The sequence below is a fragment of the Geotrypetes seraphini genome, chromosome 1, assembly GCF_902459505.1.
Source record: "Geotrypetes seraphini chromosome 1, aGeoSer1.1, whole genome shotgun sequence".
Lineage (NCBI taxonomy): Eukaryota > Metazoa > Chordata > Amphibia > Gymnophiona > Dermophiidae > Geotrypetes > Geotrypetes seraphini.
The window spans coordinates 266,315,899-266,331,374 of record NC_047084.1 but is presented as its reverse complement, the minus strand read 5'-3'; the positions used below and the strand labels follow the sequence as shown (position 1 = coordinate 266,331,374).

The following is a 15,476-nucleotide window of genomic DNA, read 5'->3' as shown; positions in this document are numbered from 1 at the left end:
AAGCTTAGGAAACAAGAAGTCAGCAGGGGCCAAGTCAGGAGAATAAGGGGTGCTGGGGAAGAACTGTCATCACGTTTTTGTGCAAAATTTGCAAATTTTGACGCATTCAAAATCATTCCAAGACTCATGACATGGGTTTCACATAAAAAAAGGATTGGCAGTGCCCTATATCTAGCTCAAACAACATTCACTGAATGCAAGGCAAGAATAATGATAATAATGGTAATAATAATAATAAACAAACATGAGACACCTCAGTATGGACCTAAATGGAGAACGAAAGACTTTATGGGCTAAGGCCTTGTGAGCCACCTTTTTCTGTCCCTCTAGTTCCCTCTCAGAATCTTTCACTGACCGTTTTACGCATGACAATTAATTATTCATATGACTGAGATCAAATGATGTACGGGGCAGAACTTATTTAGGGTTTTTTTTTTTTTTTTTTTAATATTTTATTTATAAATTTTTCATTCTTACAATATTTTAATTGTACATATAAACTTCAAATAATGCATGAAAAATTGTGATTACAAATAATTCAATTATCAGATAACATATATCCCTCCCATTTTTTCAATACTTAAAACCATATAATATACATTCCCTTCCCCTCCCCATTCTAATATAATCATTATTGTGATAATTTATTTATTAATTTTATATTCTTACATCAATTAATTCACATATAATATAATTAATTATTTCATAACATTTGTAATTACATTCTATATATCATATCATAAATAGTAAATCCAAAAATTATATAAGTCCCTCCCCATTCCTATATACCTATTATAAATGTGCTAAGAAATCTAATCAGTAGAATAATTTGTCAATGGTTGCCAAATTTTCATGAAATTATGAAGATTCCCATGTTGTAATGCTATTACTTTTTCCATTTTATAGATATGACAGACAGAGTTCCACCAGAATGTATAATTTAATTTGGTGTAGTCCTTCCAGTTTTGAGTTATTTGTTGCATGGCGACTCCTGTCAATATTAATAGCAGCTTATTATTATTTGCTGAGATCGGACTCTGAGTTCTCATTGCAGTGCCAAATAGTATGGTGTCATTTTTAAAAAACCTGGTCCTGGTCATCTATGAGTTTCTGCCTGGGGCCAAAAAAGTCTTTCATTCTCCATGTAGGCCCGTACCGAGGTGTCTCTTGTTTATTTATTATTATTACCATTATCATCATTATTCTTGCCTTGTGTTCAGTGAATGTTCTTTGAGCTAGATATAGGGCACTGCCAATCCTTTTTTTGTTCTGTTATATATTATATTTTGGCAGTTTTGTTTAGAGTTTTTTCCATTGCCTATGTTCCACATAAGCCACTTTCAACATTTCATAAGTTTCTGTAGTGGCCTTACCCAATTTAAAATAGAACTTCAAGCTGTAGTGCTGCTCATTGAGGTCACACATAATGAAAAATAGCTGATCACGAAAACACTTTCACAAAAACTGCTGTAACATTGAGACAAAAACAGATATCAACAAACAGAAAAAAAGGAGATTACTTGTAAGGGTTCAAGCTACTCAATGTCGCCTAGTGCATCTAAAAAGAACTTTCCATTGGCGCACAATTAAAACTCTCCTGGAACTTTTTGAACAGACCTAGAAAAAGGGACGAAGTGCGAAATAATAAAATTTGCAGATGACACCAAACTATTTAGTGGAGCTCGGACTAAAGAGGACTGCAAAGAATTGCAAAGGGACTTGAACAAACTAGGGGAATGGGCGATGAGATGGCAGATGAAGTTCAACGTTGAGAAAAGTAAAGTATTACATGTGGGAAACAGAAACCCGAGGTACAACTATACGATGGGAGGGATGTTATTAAATGAGAGTACACAAGAAAGGGACTTGGGGGTAATGGTGGACATGACAATGAAGCCGACAGCACAGTGCGCAGCGGCCGCTAAGAAGGCAAACAGAATGCTAGGCATAATCAAGAAGGGTATTACAACCAGAACAAAAGAAATTAACCTACCATTGTATCGGGTGATGGTGCATCCACATCTGGAGTACTGCGTCCAATATTGGTCGCCATACCTTAAGAAGGACATGGCGTTACTCGAGAGGGTTCAGAGGAGAGCGATGCGTCTGATAAAGGGGATGGAAAATCTTTCATACGCTGAGAGATTGGAGAAACTGGGACTCTTTTCCCTGGAGAAGAGGAGACTTAGAGGGGATATGATAGAGACTTACAAGATCATGAAGGGCATAGAGAGAGTAGAGAGGGACAGATTCTTCAAACTTTCGAATAATAAAAGAACAAGAGGGCATTCAGAAAAGTTGAAAGGGGACAGATTCAAAACGAATGCTAGGAAGTTCTTCTTTATCCAACGTGTGGTGGACACCTGGAATGCGCTTCCAGAGAGCGTAATAGGGCAGAGTACAGTACTGGGGTTCAAGAAAAGATTGAACAAGTTCCTGCTGGAAAAGGGGATAGAGGGGTATAGACAGAGGATTACTGCACAGGTCCTGGACCTGTTGGGCCGCCGCGTGAGCGGACTGCTGGGCACGATGGACCTCAGGTCTGATCCAGCAGAGGCATTGCTTATGTTCTTATGACCTCTTATCGTATGCTAGAGAAACGGAGAAACAGAGAGAGCGCTACTGTTAGTAAAGTGTAATTTATCTTTAAAATCAAGCATGGTACTAGAAAGACTGGCTGGTAATGACTGGCCAATGTAATGCTAATTTTTAAAAAGGGTTCCAGAGGTGATCTGGGAAATTATAGACTAGCGAGATCTATGTTGGTGCCTAGCAAAATGGTAGAGACGATTACAGAGAGCAAAATTACAGAGCATGTACAAGGGCATGGATTAAACCAACATGGATTTAATCAAAGGAAATCTTGCCTTACCAATCTACTACATTTCTTTAAAGGGGCAAATATATGTTTATTTATTATTTATATACTGCTTATATATCCCATGGGGATTTTAAGCGGTTTACATTGAATAATGGTCAGGCACTCTAAGTATTTTCCTTATCTGTCACAGTGGGCTCACAATCTAACTATGAAACCTGGGGCAATGGAGGTTTAGGCGACTTGCACAGGGACACAGGATGGTGCTGGAATCAAATCTGTAACCTCAGGGTGCTGAGTTAGCAGCTCTAACCACTAGGCCACTCCTCCACTTGATAAAAGGTGAGCCAGTTGATACAGTGTATCTGGATTTTCAAAAGGCATTTAACAAAGTCCCTCATGAATGACAACTGAGGAAATCAGAAAGTCAAGGGATAGGAGGTAGTATTCTATTATGGTTAAAAACTGGCTAAAAGAGAGAAAACAGTAGTAAATGGTCAGTATTCTCAATGGAGAAAGGTAGATAATAGGGCTCCCCAAGAGTCTGTCCTGAGACTGCTTTTTTATAACATATATATCAATGATCCAGAAATGCTGATACACTTGCATCACTTGTTACTACTGGCAGTGACAAACATGGAACCAGACATCGACTATCTCATAAGCCAAAAGCAGACCCACACTTCCCATTGAAATACTAGTAAGTTTATGTTGGTTAAAATTGTCCTTCATTTTAAATATTGTATTGTTCTTTCATGTTTTTTTTGCACTACAAATAAGATATGCGCAGTGTGCATGGGAATTCATTCATGGTTTTTGTTTTTTTTTCTCCAAACTATAATCTGGCTCCCAACAGTCTGAGGGACCGTGAACTGGCCCCATGTTTAAAAAGTCTGAGGACGAGCTGGGAGGACTGAGAGGGTGCATAACTTTTGGAAAAGGTCTGTTTACCTGCATTGTCTTCTGATGACAGGGCACAGCTCAATGAACTGGTCACGCTGGGGGAAATTTTAGGGGTCATCCAGGAAGCGAAGCCTGGCAAATCCCCGGGGTTAGATGGTTACACGAGTCGTTTTTATAAGAAAGTTGGTGCTCAGGTTAATGCGTATTGTGAATGGGGTCCAGGCCGGGGGGGGGGGGGGGGGCAGTTGTCGGGAACCATGGGTGAAGTGGGCATTGAGATACTTTTGAAACCAGGGAGGGACCCTTTGAATTGTGGTTCATATCGACCTATTTCCCTTTTGAATGTGGACGTAAAAATCATTGTGAAAGTTCTCGCCTTACGTTTGGGTAAGTTTCTACCCAATTTGATACATATGGATCAATCTGGTTTTATACAACGGCAGCAGGTATGCGGTAACATATGACGTACTTTGCATTTGATGTGGCATGCGAGGCGAGGCAGGGCCTCGGCAGTTTTGTTGGCAGTAGACGCCGAGAAAACTTTTGACTAGGTATCCTGGGAATTCTTGTGGGCGGATCTAGAAAAGGTGGGATTGGGGGAACCGTTTAGTGATTGGATCCGAGCGTTTTATTGTGAACCTCAAGCGTGTCTTCGAATTAATCAGACGTATACTGAATTTTTTTCCATAGCGCGTGGTACTCAACAGGGCTGCCCGCTTTCCCCATTACTCTTTGCTTTGCCCATAGAACCATAGGCAGTCCTGATCCAGAATCACCCTCAGTTGCAGAGGATTCTGGTCGAACATTGTATAGCCCTATTCGCCGATGATATTCTTTTGTATATGGTCGATCCCGACCGTATAGTGGAGCCCTTGCTACATATTTTAGGGGACTATGGGAAGGTGTCGGGGTTTAAGATCAATCTAGACAAGACTGAAATTATGAATCTTACCTTAGAGGTGCCTCAGGTTCTTAATCTCCAACACTAGTTTCACTTTAAATGGGCGTCCAAAGGTATCAAATATTTGGGTATCTATTTGCCCATGGATTTGGATAAGCTATACGAGGCTAATTATGGGACAGTTATCTGGAAGATTCAGTCAGATCTCCAACGCTGGCATGTGCTCTGGTTCTCCTGGGGGGGGGGGGGGGTATCGCCGTTCTCCAGATGAATGTGTTGCCCCGGATATTATTTTTGTTTCACACTCTTCCAACACCTTTACCTTCTAGGACGTTCAAGATCTTACGGAGTTTAAGAAGTTTATCTGGGAAAATAGAGCACTTCGAATTTCCCAGCAGATGATGTGTGCTGATAGAGTGAGGGGGGTAAAGGGGTTCCCAATATTCACTGGTACTATCAGGCTGCACAGATAAGGATGCTATTAGAATGGGAATTGAGTCCTCAAGTGGGGCGTGCAGTTGGAACAGTCCTATGTACCTCAACATAGACTGTCCACTGGGCTTTGGTCTTCACGGACGGTCCATCAGTGGGAAATGGAGACTGACAATCCTTATATTCTACATTTGATTAAACTGTGGGATAGCCTGAAGAGGGAGTTTAATAATGGGGTGACCTTTTCTACCTTGGCTTCTTTGCGGGATGAACCCTGCTTTATGGTGGGTAAAACTAATCCAGTATTTGAATGGTGGGGACAAATTGGACTTACCTGCTTTCGGGACTTTCTGAGAACTGTAACTGTAATTTTGTTTGAAGCTCTGCTATGCATTCCTGGGGTAAGGCCAGGAGACTATTTGGCATATCTTCAAGTGACACATTATCTGGGGGCTCAGGGTTGGGATAAAACATCTACTCTTGCGAATTAACATTTTGAACAACTATGGGAGACTTTGCAGAAGATGCCCAGGCCTATTTCCATCCTATATAACAGTGGTCTCAAACTCGCGGCCCGGGGACCACATGCGGCCCGCCAGGTACTATTTTGAGGCCCTCGGTATGTTTATCATAATCATAAAAAGTAAAATAAAACAGTTTCTTGATCATATGTCTCTTTAGCTATAAATTACAATATTATTATCAAGACTTAGCTAAAAGGAAAGATTTATAAACTATAAAGAGTTTTTACCTTATGAAAAATTGTCATTTCTTTAATAAGACATTAACTATTTTTTTCCTGAGGCCCTCCAAGTACCTACAAATCCAAAATGTGGCCCTGCAAAGGGTTTGAGTGAGACCACTGCTATGTAAATACATCAGGGGGAGAGTTGTACCTAATTTGATTTTCCGACAACACTGGGAAAGGGACTTACATTGCATTTTCACAGATAAAGAGTGGGGCACTATTTGTGCTGAGGTGGGTAGAGCATTAATACAAGAATGTTTGTGCATTAATACAAGAAAATGCATATAAAGTGTTAAGTTGCTGGTATTATACTCCAGAAAAACTTCATCTGATGTATCCTCAGACGTCGGACAGTTGTTGGCGCTATCATAATACTGTGGGAACTTTTCTCCATATATAGTGGGACTGTCCTGTGTTGGGACCCTGTTGGACCACAATGGTGTGCTCTTTGTCCCATTTGCTGTACCAAACACTCCTCAAAGTTGCTTATTGGGGCTTTCCACTATTTGTGTGACCAGATGGCAAACAGTTTACTGAGAATGGGGTTGGCGGCGATTAAATGTCTCATAGCTGCCTATTGGAAACAGTCCCTGGTGCCTGATGTGAATGAATGGAGGGTGAAGTTATCTTTGATGGGGAGGATGGAATTATATGTGGCTAAACGTAGAGGGTATTATCAGCAATCATTACATACCTGGACTGTTATTGCTCAGAAATTGGATATTTAGGGGGATGAAGAGATTTTGATCCTAAAGTGCTTCTCAGCAGAGGGGGGTGGGGGGGATTGGGGTGTTCATAGGAGTGTATACTTTGCCAATGTTGCTTCTGTATTTTATGTAAAGCGGTGTTGTTTCGCCGCCAGTTCTTACATGTTTTTTTTGGCTGTATATTCTTTGTTATAATTTCAATAAAAATTTAAATATTAAAAAAAAAAAAAAATAAAAAGTCTGAGGACCCCTGCTTTAGGTTATAAAATATTGTCCCAAGACTGCATCATATTTAACTCCGAATATGTGGATGGCCATGATGGCAAATTGCCAACCAGTACTTAAGCATGAATGACCAATTTTCACAGAATGGCAGGTGTTGTTTTGCCTTTTTTTAGGCGGACAGCAAATAAAGACCCACACAGTTTATCCAATCATATACTGTGTTACTATCAGACACAAGGGGAGAAATGGAGCATAAAGAAATGAAAAGGGCTGGATAGAGAAAAGTAAAAACAACAACTGCCAAAGAAAAATGAAAAGGCAAATTAGGAAATGAAAATGGATTAGAAAACAGATAATGTCAAAATAATGTAAATACAAAAAAATGTATAAACCATTGAAAGTTTATTGGATTTTGAAGTGATTTTGAAGGTATTGTCTATCCACCCTCATTTCAAATACTTCCTCCTACCAATCCTTCAGGAAACCAATTAAAACCTATCTCTTTGATAAATTTCTCCGACTCCTTTCTTCCTGTTTGTATCACTGAAATACTTGTTGTATCTCCGACATATTTCCGATTATACCTAACCACTCTCGGCTTCCAATGTAATTTAAATATTTTACTAATGTACCTGACAATATTTACTGTAATATCACTGTATATATACAGTCTCTTCCTCTGTAAACCGCTCTGAACTGCTTCTGGTATTGCGGTATACAAATAAAGTTATTATTATTATCATGTTATTCATAATTGATAAGTTTAAAAGTTTGTGTGTTTATTTACTGTCATTTCTCAGAAATTATCAGGGTTCATTTTTAATGGAGTTTTCTGGTGGTTTTCATGCACATGAACTGAATATCACTGTTCTATGCTCATTCCACCTACCTTCACTCCTCTTTCCTTGCGCAACGGTGCCCTGGAGGGTGGAATTGGGGTTCTGTTTGCTGCGGGACTAAATACACTAGGGGTTGTGGGACTCCGGAATGGAGCTTGCTTTGGTATACCTTTCAGAGGCGCTAAATGTATAGAAGAAAAAAAAAATTACAATAGATAGAGTTTGAAAGAGAATGTTAACAATACTATCTTTAAAACAGTCACTACAAATACTTACAGAGGTATCCAAGCTTTTTCAACAGTGGGTCACAATTAAACATTCATGTGCATTGGCTGTTTGAATATTTTGGCCTGCTATAGGATGGTTTACACCACTAAAATGTGTGACTTCTTAAAACTGTGGCTTCATATCCACCATTCAGCTTTCTAAATGATTTCAAATTATATGTTCTACTTATTGCACACATTTTATTTTTGCTAAAAACTATTAAGGCGCTCATTTTGAAAGCACATAGACTTACAAAATTCCATACATAGTAACATAAGTAACTGTAAGTCTATGTGCTTTCAAAATGAGACACACAATGTGCTGCATCTAGCCAATTGGCTACATGCTAGATACCCCAGGTTAAACACATTGCATTAACCTGGTTATAGAACAAAAGAGTGGTCCAAAAAATTAATATATTTCATTTGTACACAAGGCTAATTTTATTCCTTTCTATAAAAATGAAATGCACATAAAATTTGACTTAAAACAAAGTTTAGGGGCTGCCCCTCCATGCTGTTTTTTTTTTGTTCGTTTTTTTAACGTTCTTTATTCATTTTCAAATTGAACAGCAAGTGCACAAAAGAATATACTATACAAGTTATTTCACAATAGCACATTAATCTCTACCACATAATAATCTAGTAATATAATAACGCCCCCAACCACCCACCCTTTATCACATTTTCAGTAAGAATAAACACACATATTATATAGCATATTTTAACATATTATGTATAAATTATTCCCAACTCCAACTGTTTTTTTTTTTTTTTTAACTACCGCTAAGCTTAACAGTATATTGTAATTCTTTTTTTTTTTTTTTTTTTTAATTTTATTTATTGAATTTTTCAATTTTTACAATAGTTGAAATTCAAGTGATATAATTAATTACTATATATCATTGTATCTATCATTAATACAACTTAATTTATAAACAGTATATATTATATATAATCAAAAGTTATACATCCCTCCCCTTTTTCCAATTAATGATTCTAAAAATTATACATGTCCCACCCTTTTTCTATATAAGTATTATAATTGTGCTAAGAAATCTAATCATTAGAATAATTAGTCAATGGTTGCCAAATTTTATTGAAATTATGAATGTTCCCGTGTTGTAATGCTATTACTTTTTCCATTTTGTATATATGACAGACAGAGTTCCACCAGAACGTATAATTTAATTTGGTATAGTCTTTCCAATTCTGAGTTATTTGTTGCATGGCGACTCCTGTCAATATTAATAGTAGTTTATTATTGTTTACTGAGATCGGACTCTGAGTTCTCATTGCAGTTCCAAATAATACAGTGTCATATGAGAGTCCTACATGATTTTCTAGTAATTTGTTAATTTGGGGCCAAATCATATTCCAAAAGGCATTTACACAGGGACAAAAAAAAATTAGATGATCTAACGTCCCTATTTCTATTTTACAATGCCAGCATCTATTGGATCTAGTATTATCTATCTTTTGCAAGCGCGTAGGGGTCCATAACACTCTATGTAATAAAAACATCCATGTTTGACTCATAGATGCTGACTTTGTAGATCTTAATCTCCAGGACCAAAATCGTGGCCATTGAGACGCAGAAATTGTCTGTCCAATCTCAATACTCCAAATATCCCTAAGACCAGTTTTCTTTTTTTTATTTAAAAATCCATATATCAATTTGTACCATTTTGCGGCTTGGTGACCCAAGAAATCCGCCTGGAAACATAAAACTTGCAGACTATATTGAGTATTAAGATTTTTCCATTCAGGGAACCCTACCTGAATGGCCTGCTTCAATTGCATCCATTTAAAATATTGTGATTTATTTAAGCCAAATTTATTTTGCAATTGTGAAAAACTAAGCAGTGAACCTTCTGAAATGACATCATTTAATGTTCGTATACCTGCACTTATCCATTGTTTCCAGACGATCTTAAATCCGCCAATTTTCATCCTGGAGTTTACCCAAATAGATTGATTTAGTGATTTACAAATTGGATCTGGTGATAGGTTATTTATATATCTTAATGTTTTCCAAGTGTCTAATAATATTCTGTTTTCTTTGTATCTTCTGGGCATTGTTATACTAATTAAATGATCTAAATGTAATGGGAACAGGAGCAGCCATTCTAAATATAGCCAATCTGGTACATTCTCCATGAGATCTGGGAGGATCCAATACATACCCTGTCTTAGAATATAGGCTTGATGGTACCTATAAAAATTTGGAAAATTTACCCCTCCCTCCATAATTGGTCTTTGTAAAGATACTAAAGCAATTCTGGGTCTTTTCCCAAACCAAACAAATTTTGTAATAATATTGTTTAATTTTTTATAAAAGGACCCCTGAAAAAATATTGGTATCATACTCATTTGATAACAAACCACAGGCAATATCATCATTTTAATTGTTTGAATTCTTCCCCACCATGAAAGATGTAAAGGATTCCATTGTTCACACATTTCTGTAATTTTTTTCAATAAAAGTTTTTCATTTTCTTTGACTGTATCATCAATTGTATTTTTGATCATAATTCCTAAATATTTTAATCCTTCCTCTTTCCAAATAAATGAATATGAATCAAATAATCCTTTGGTGCAGTGAACATTAATTGGAAGAATTTCTGATTTACTCCAATTAATTTTATATCCAGAGAATTTTCCAAATTCCTCTAGAAGATTAAGTAAATTTGGAATAGTAATCCCCGGTTCTCTCAAATATAATAAGATATCATCTGCATATGCAGAAAGTTTATATTCCCAGTAAGAAAATGGGATTCCCCTTATCTCCTTAGTTTGATTAATTGCAATTAACAAGGGTTCTAGAACAATATCAAAAAGTAAGGGAGACAAAGGACATCCTTGTCTAACTCCCCTTTGCAAATTAAATTTATCTGATAAATTGTTATTTATATATAATCTTGCACCAGGAGAGCTATACAATGTCTGAATCATTTTAATAAAACCGGGTCCTATTCCAAACCATTCTAGAGATTGATACATAAATTTCCATTCTACTCTATCAAATGCTTTTTCTGCATCCAAAGATAGCATAAAAGTTGGATCATTCATATTTTTTGCTAAATTTAAAGAGTGAAATGCTAATCTGGTGTTATGTGATGAGTGTCTTTTAGCAATAAATCCTGTTTGATGTACATCAATAATGAAAGGAAGAGCTTTTGCCAATCTTATTGCTAGTACTTTAGAAATTAATTTACCATCTACATTTAATAAGGAAATAGGCCTGTAATTTGAAACCAAGGTAGGATCTTTGTTTGGTTTTGGTAAGACAATAATTAATGAATCAGCCATAGTACCTGATATATTTCCATTATTCATTTGATATTGATACAATTTTAATAGATATGGTAAAATAATGTTTTGAAATGATTTATAAAATTCAACCGTATAACCATCACCACCCGGAGCGGATCCAACTCTAAGAGACTTCAATGCTGATTCTATTTCTTTTAAAGATATAGAACATAAGAACATAAGAACTGCCTTCTCCGGATCAGACCTTCGGTCCATCAAGTCCGGCGATCCGCACACGCGGAGGCCCTGCCAGGTGTACACCTGGCTTAATTTATAGTCCACCATATCCTTATATGCCTCTCTTAAGGAGATATGCATCTAGTTTGCTCTTGAAGCCTAGGACGGTCGATTCCGTCATAATCTGGTTCTTCTAAACTTCTTTTTATATGATCTGGAACATTTGGTCCAATAAATGAATTTAAAAATTTTTGTCCATCTTGTTCTTTATTTTCATAAGATTCAGAAGAATATAAATCTTTATAAAAATCAAGAAATTGTCTTAAAATGTCTTTATTGTTAGTGTGTGTATTACCTTGTATATCTTTAATTGCAATAATCTTGGATTTTCTTTTTTTTGCTTTAAGGAAATTTGCCAATAATTTTCCAGCTTTATTTGAATTTCCGTAAAATTGAACTTGTCTATTAAATAAATCTTTTCTCACAAATTGAGAAGAAATCTCATTATATTTAACTTTTAATTTTAATAAATCTTGTAATATTTTATTTTCCCATTTTTCAATTAATTTATTTTCTAATAATTTAATTTGTTTTCCTAATTCAAGAAATTGTTTTTTATGTTGTTTATTAATATATGCTGAGTATGAAATAATATTCCCTCTCATTGTTGCTTTAAAAGCGTCCCATAAAATCTCAGCATTAATATTATCTGAATCATTAATTTGAAAAAATTCTTGTATTTTTAATTTAAATTCTTCGAGAAAATTTGAATCCGCTAAAAAAGTATTATTAAATCTCCAAATTGAATTTAAATGTTCAATATCATAATTTTGAAGATTAATCCACACACCAGCATGATCCGAAATTATAATAGGATCTATAACTGCTTTTATCACACGCTGCGCTAGGTTATTAGAAACAAATATATAATCAATTCGTGAAAAGGATTTGTGGACCTGAGAACAAAAAGAAAATTCCTGATCATTAAAATGAAGAATACGCCATATATCTACTAAATCACAAGATTGAATCAAATTATCTAAGCCTAATGATTTCATAATTCTACTTGGTTTTTTATCCAAAATTGGATCCATTACAGCATTGAAATCTCCTGCTACTATTAAATTAGATGTAGCCAGTGGTAAAAGTAATTGTTGAATTTGTTTGAAAAACTCCATTTGATTCGTATTAGGAGCATATAAATTGAATAAATTTATGGTTGTATTTCCCAGATCCATTTCGACATGCACCCATCTACCTAAGGGGTCATAATTTATTAATTTGAAATTCGCATTGCATTTTTTGTTTATCAGAATAGCCACTCCAGCTTTTTTCTTTAAAACCAGTGCAAATAAACATTTAGAAATCCAACCCCCAGATAATTTTTTAGATTCAGTTTCAGAAAGATGGGTCTCTTGTATGAAGTAGATATCCGCATTTTGATTTTTAAGGAACGATAATATTTTCTTTTTCTTAATAGGATGATTTAAACCATTGACATTCATAGAATAAATTTTTATATCCATCTTATTTATCATTAAATTTTAACCAATATTCTATGATAATATACATGATTAGATCTCAGCACAATTAATATATATTGATTCCCATTCCCACCCTCTATTTTCCCTCCCGACCCTCCCACTATCAATGTTTGTCCTGGAACACACATTGGTTATGCAAAACCTAAATCCCCTCCCCCAGGCAACTAATCATTCATAAAAATATTCTCTAATTCAATACATTTCATATTTCTTTATCCACCTTATTATTCATTTAAACCTTCATTAAATCCCCTTGTATATTATAGTTCATATCAAATTTAATTTGATAAATCATATTAATCTTTTCAAGTCTTAGATATAAATAATATATTACCCCTTCAATAAATTAAATATATTTCATATATAGTTCTAATTTCATATATTCAAATTAGATATATCTATTCCTATATATATAATATATATAATAATAAATATTTTAGTAAATCATTTTATATATTTGAAAATCATCATTTATAGTATCGTAATATGTATAGATAAATATTTATATCAAAAAGATTTTATAATTAATACCTATGTTATAATAATTTCCCATTCATTTAACCGAATCCAAAAAAATTTTTCCATTAATATTAGCAGAATTAAATATAGATGTAGTAATTCATATAAATTATAATTGGATAAATCATCTTAATATTTTCAAGTCTTAGATAAAAATAATATATTCTCCCTACAATAAATTTAATATATGTAAAATATAATTCTAATTCCATATATCATATTGTAATAATAACATTTTTAAACATCATCATTTATAATAACCTAATATGTATAGGAATTAAATATCTATGTTATAATAATTTCCACACTCATTTAATCAAATCTAAAATAATTTTTTTTTTCCAATTAATAATAGCAGTATTAAATATATATGCAATAATTCTATAATAGTATTCAATTCAATTATAATGTAAATTTATCATAACATCCAATATATTAATAATAATTGAATCAAAAATTATAAAATTTTTTTTTTTTTTTTTTTTAAATGGATGGAATAAAATCAAAAATTAATTTAAGTCATAAAATTCAATATATTGTAATAAAATTTGAATCAAAAATTGTCATTCTTATTTTATCTTGCATTTTCTATATCCTTTCTTCAGATGAAACTTCCATTTTATTCTGATTATATGTAGACATTAGTTCCTCTTCTTTTTTCTTTCTTTATTTCCATCTATTTTCATTAGATAAATTTGCTTTATTCTGCTTTATTATGTAGACATTGGTTCTTCTTGTGTCAAAAATTCTTTCAGTTTAGCAGGATCTTGAAAATACATAGATTTATTTCCTGTAGAAATTCTCATTGTAGACGGATAGTAAAGACCATACATGTAGCCCTTTTCTTTTAATTGTTGTCTGAATGTAAGGAATTGTTTCCTTATATTTGCAGTATCTTTAGCAAAGTCAGGAACAAAAATCAGTTTAGATCCTTTATAGTTTAGGTTTTTATTTGCTTTTGCCACTTTTAAGATCTCAAATGCTTGTTGGTATCTTAATACTTTGAAGATCAGAGGTCTAGGAGCTGTCTGGTTTGTTTGTTTTCTTGTGGGGATTCTGTGGGCACGTTCTATCTCCAACGGCCATTTAGAATTCAGCTGCAGCAGTTTAGGCAAAAGATTTTCCAAGAACTGTATAGGGTTTTCTCCTTCAATATTTTCAGCTAAGCCAAGGATTCTAATATTCTTTCTTTTTCCTCGATTCTCCATATCAATTAGTTGATTTTTTAAGGCTGTTACATTTTTCTTTTCCTCTTCACACTTTTGTGTGAAAGTTTCCAACTGACAGATTCTTTCCTCCATCACAGACATTCTTTGTCTGTCAGTTTGGATTTCTTGTTTCAGGTTAATCAACTCTTCCTTCACTTCTGATAATTTGTTGGCATTATCAGTCAGCATTATTTTGATTTTAAATAATTCCGCCATGATGTCAGCTTTTTCATTAATTTCATCTGCTTCCAGCGGGATTGGTACGCTGGACGGCGATACAGGGGTTACCTTTGACCTTTTTGCCGACACTCCCGAAGTACAAGGTTTTTCATTTTTTCCTTGCCTTATCGCTGCCATTTCCGCCGTTGATTTTTATTATTTTTAAGTCGGACAAGTAAATAAATAGTTTTATTTTATTCAGTTGTTGCCTGGGACTCAGGAGCTCTGCGGTTAAGCTGCCATATCGTGCGCGCTCCAAGCCACGCCCCCTATATTGTAATTCTTGTATACTTGAAAAATAATCAACAATCTATGACATAAGAGCCACCTTTGATGCAGAAGGAAACTTCTTCCGGTGGCTGGCCACTAGCCAAAGAATAAATTGCTTCTGTTCTTCATCTCTTCTCAAAAGCATCATATTTTTAATGAAGTTTATCCCTCTTTCTGCATTCTTTCACAGTTGTTTGAAGGTCAACTCCACTCAAACAGCAAGAAAACATGTTCTGCCTTCACTTCTGTAGGAATTCTCAATCTTCATTTTTAAGTTCAATCATAACATATTTTATTTTTAAATATCAAACAACTGTTTGAGTTCACTTTTAAAGATTTCTTCATTCTATCACCTTCTCGTTGACGAGTTCTTTAGGGACAAATA

General features: G+C 34.6%; 1 protein-coding gene across 2 annotated transcripts in view; it reads right to left on the bottom strand.

The window, feature by feature from the left end:
• NELFA (negative elongation factor complex member A) overlaps nt 1–15,476 on the bottom strand; it is a 167,887-nt gene that overhangs the window by 68,644 nt on the left and 83,767 nt on the right. For both annotated transcript variants that reach the window (XM_033950882.1, XM_033950873.1), the window contains exon 6: nt 7,624–7,754. In XM_033950882.1, the coding sequence (XP_033806773.1) occupies nt 7,624–7,754 (131 nt within the window). The remainder of the gene's footprint in view (nt 1–7,623; nt 7,755–15,476) is intronic.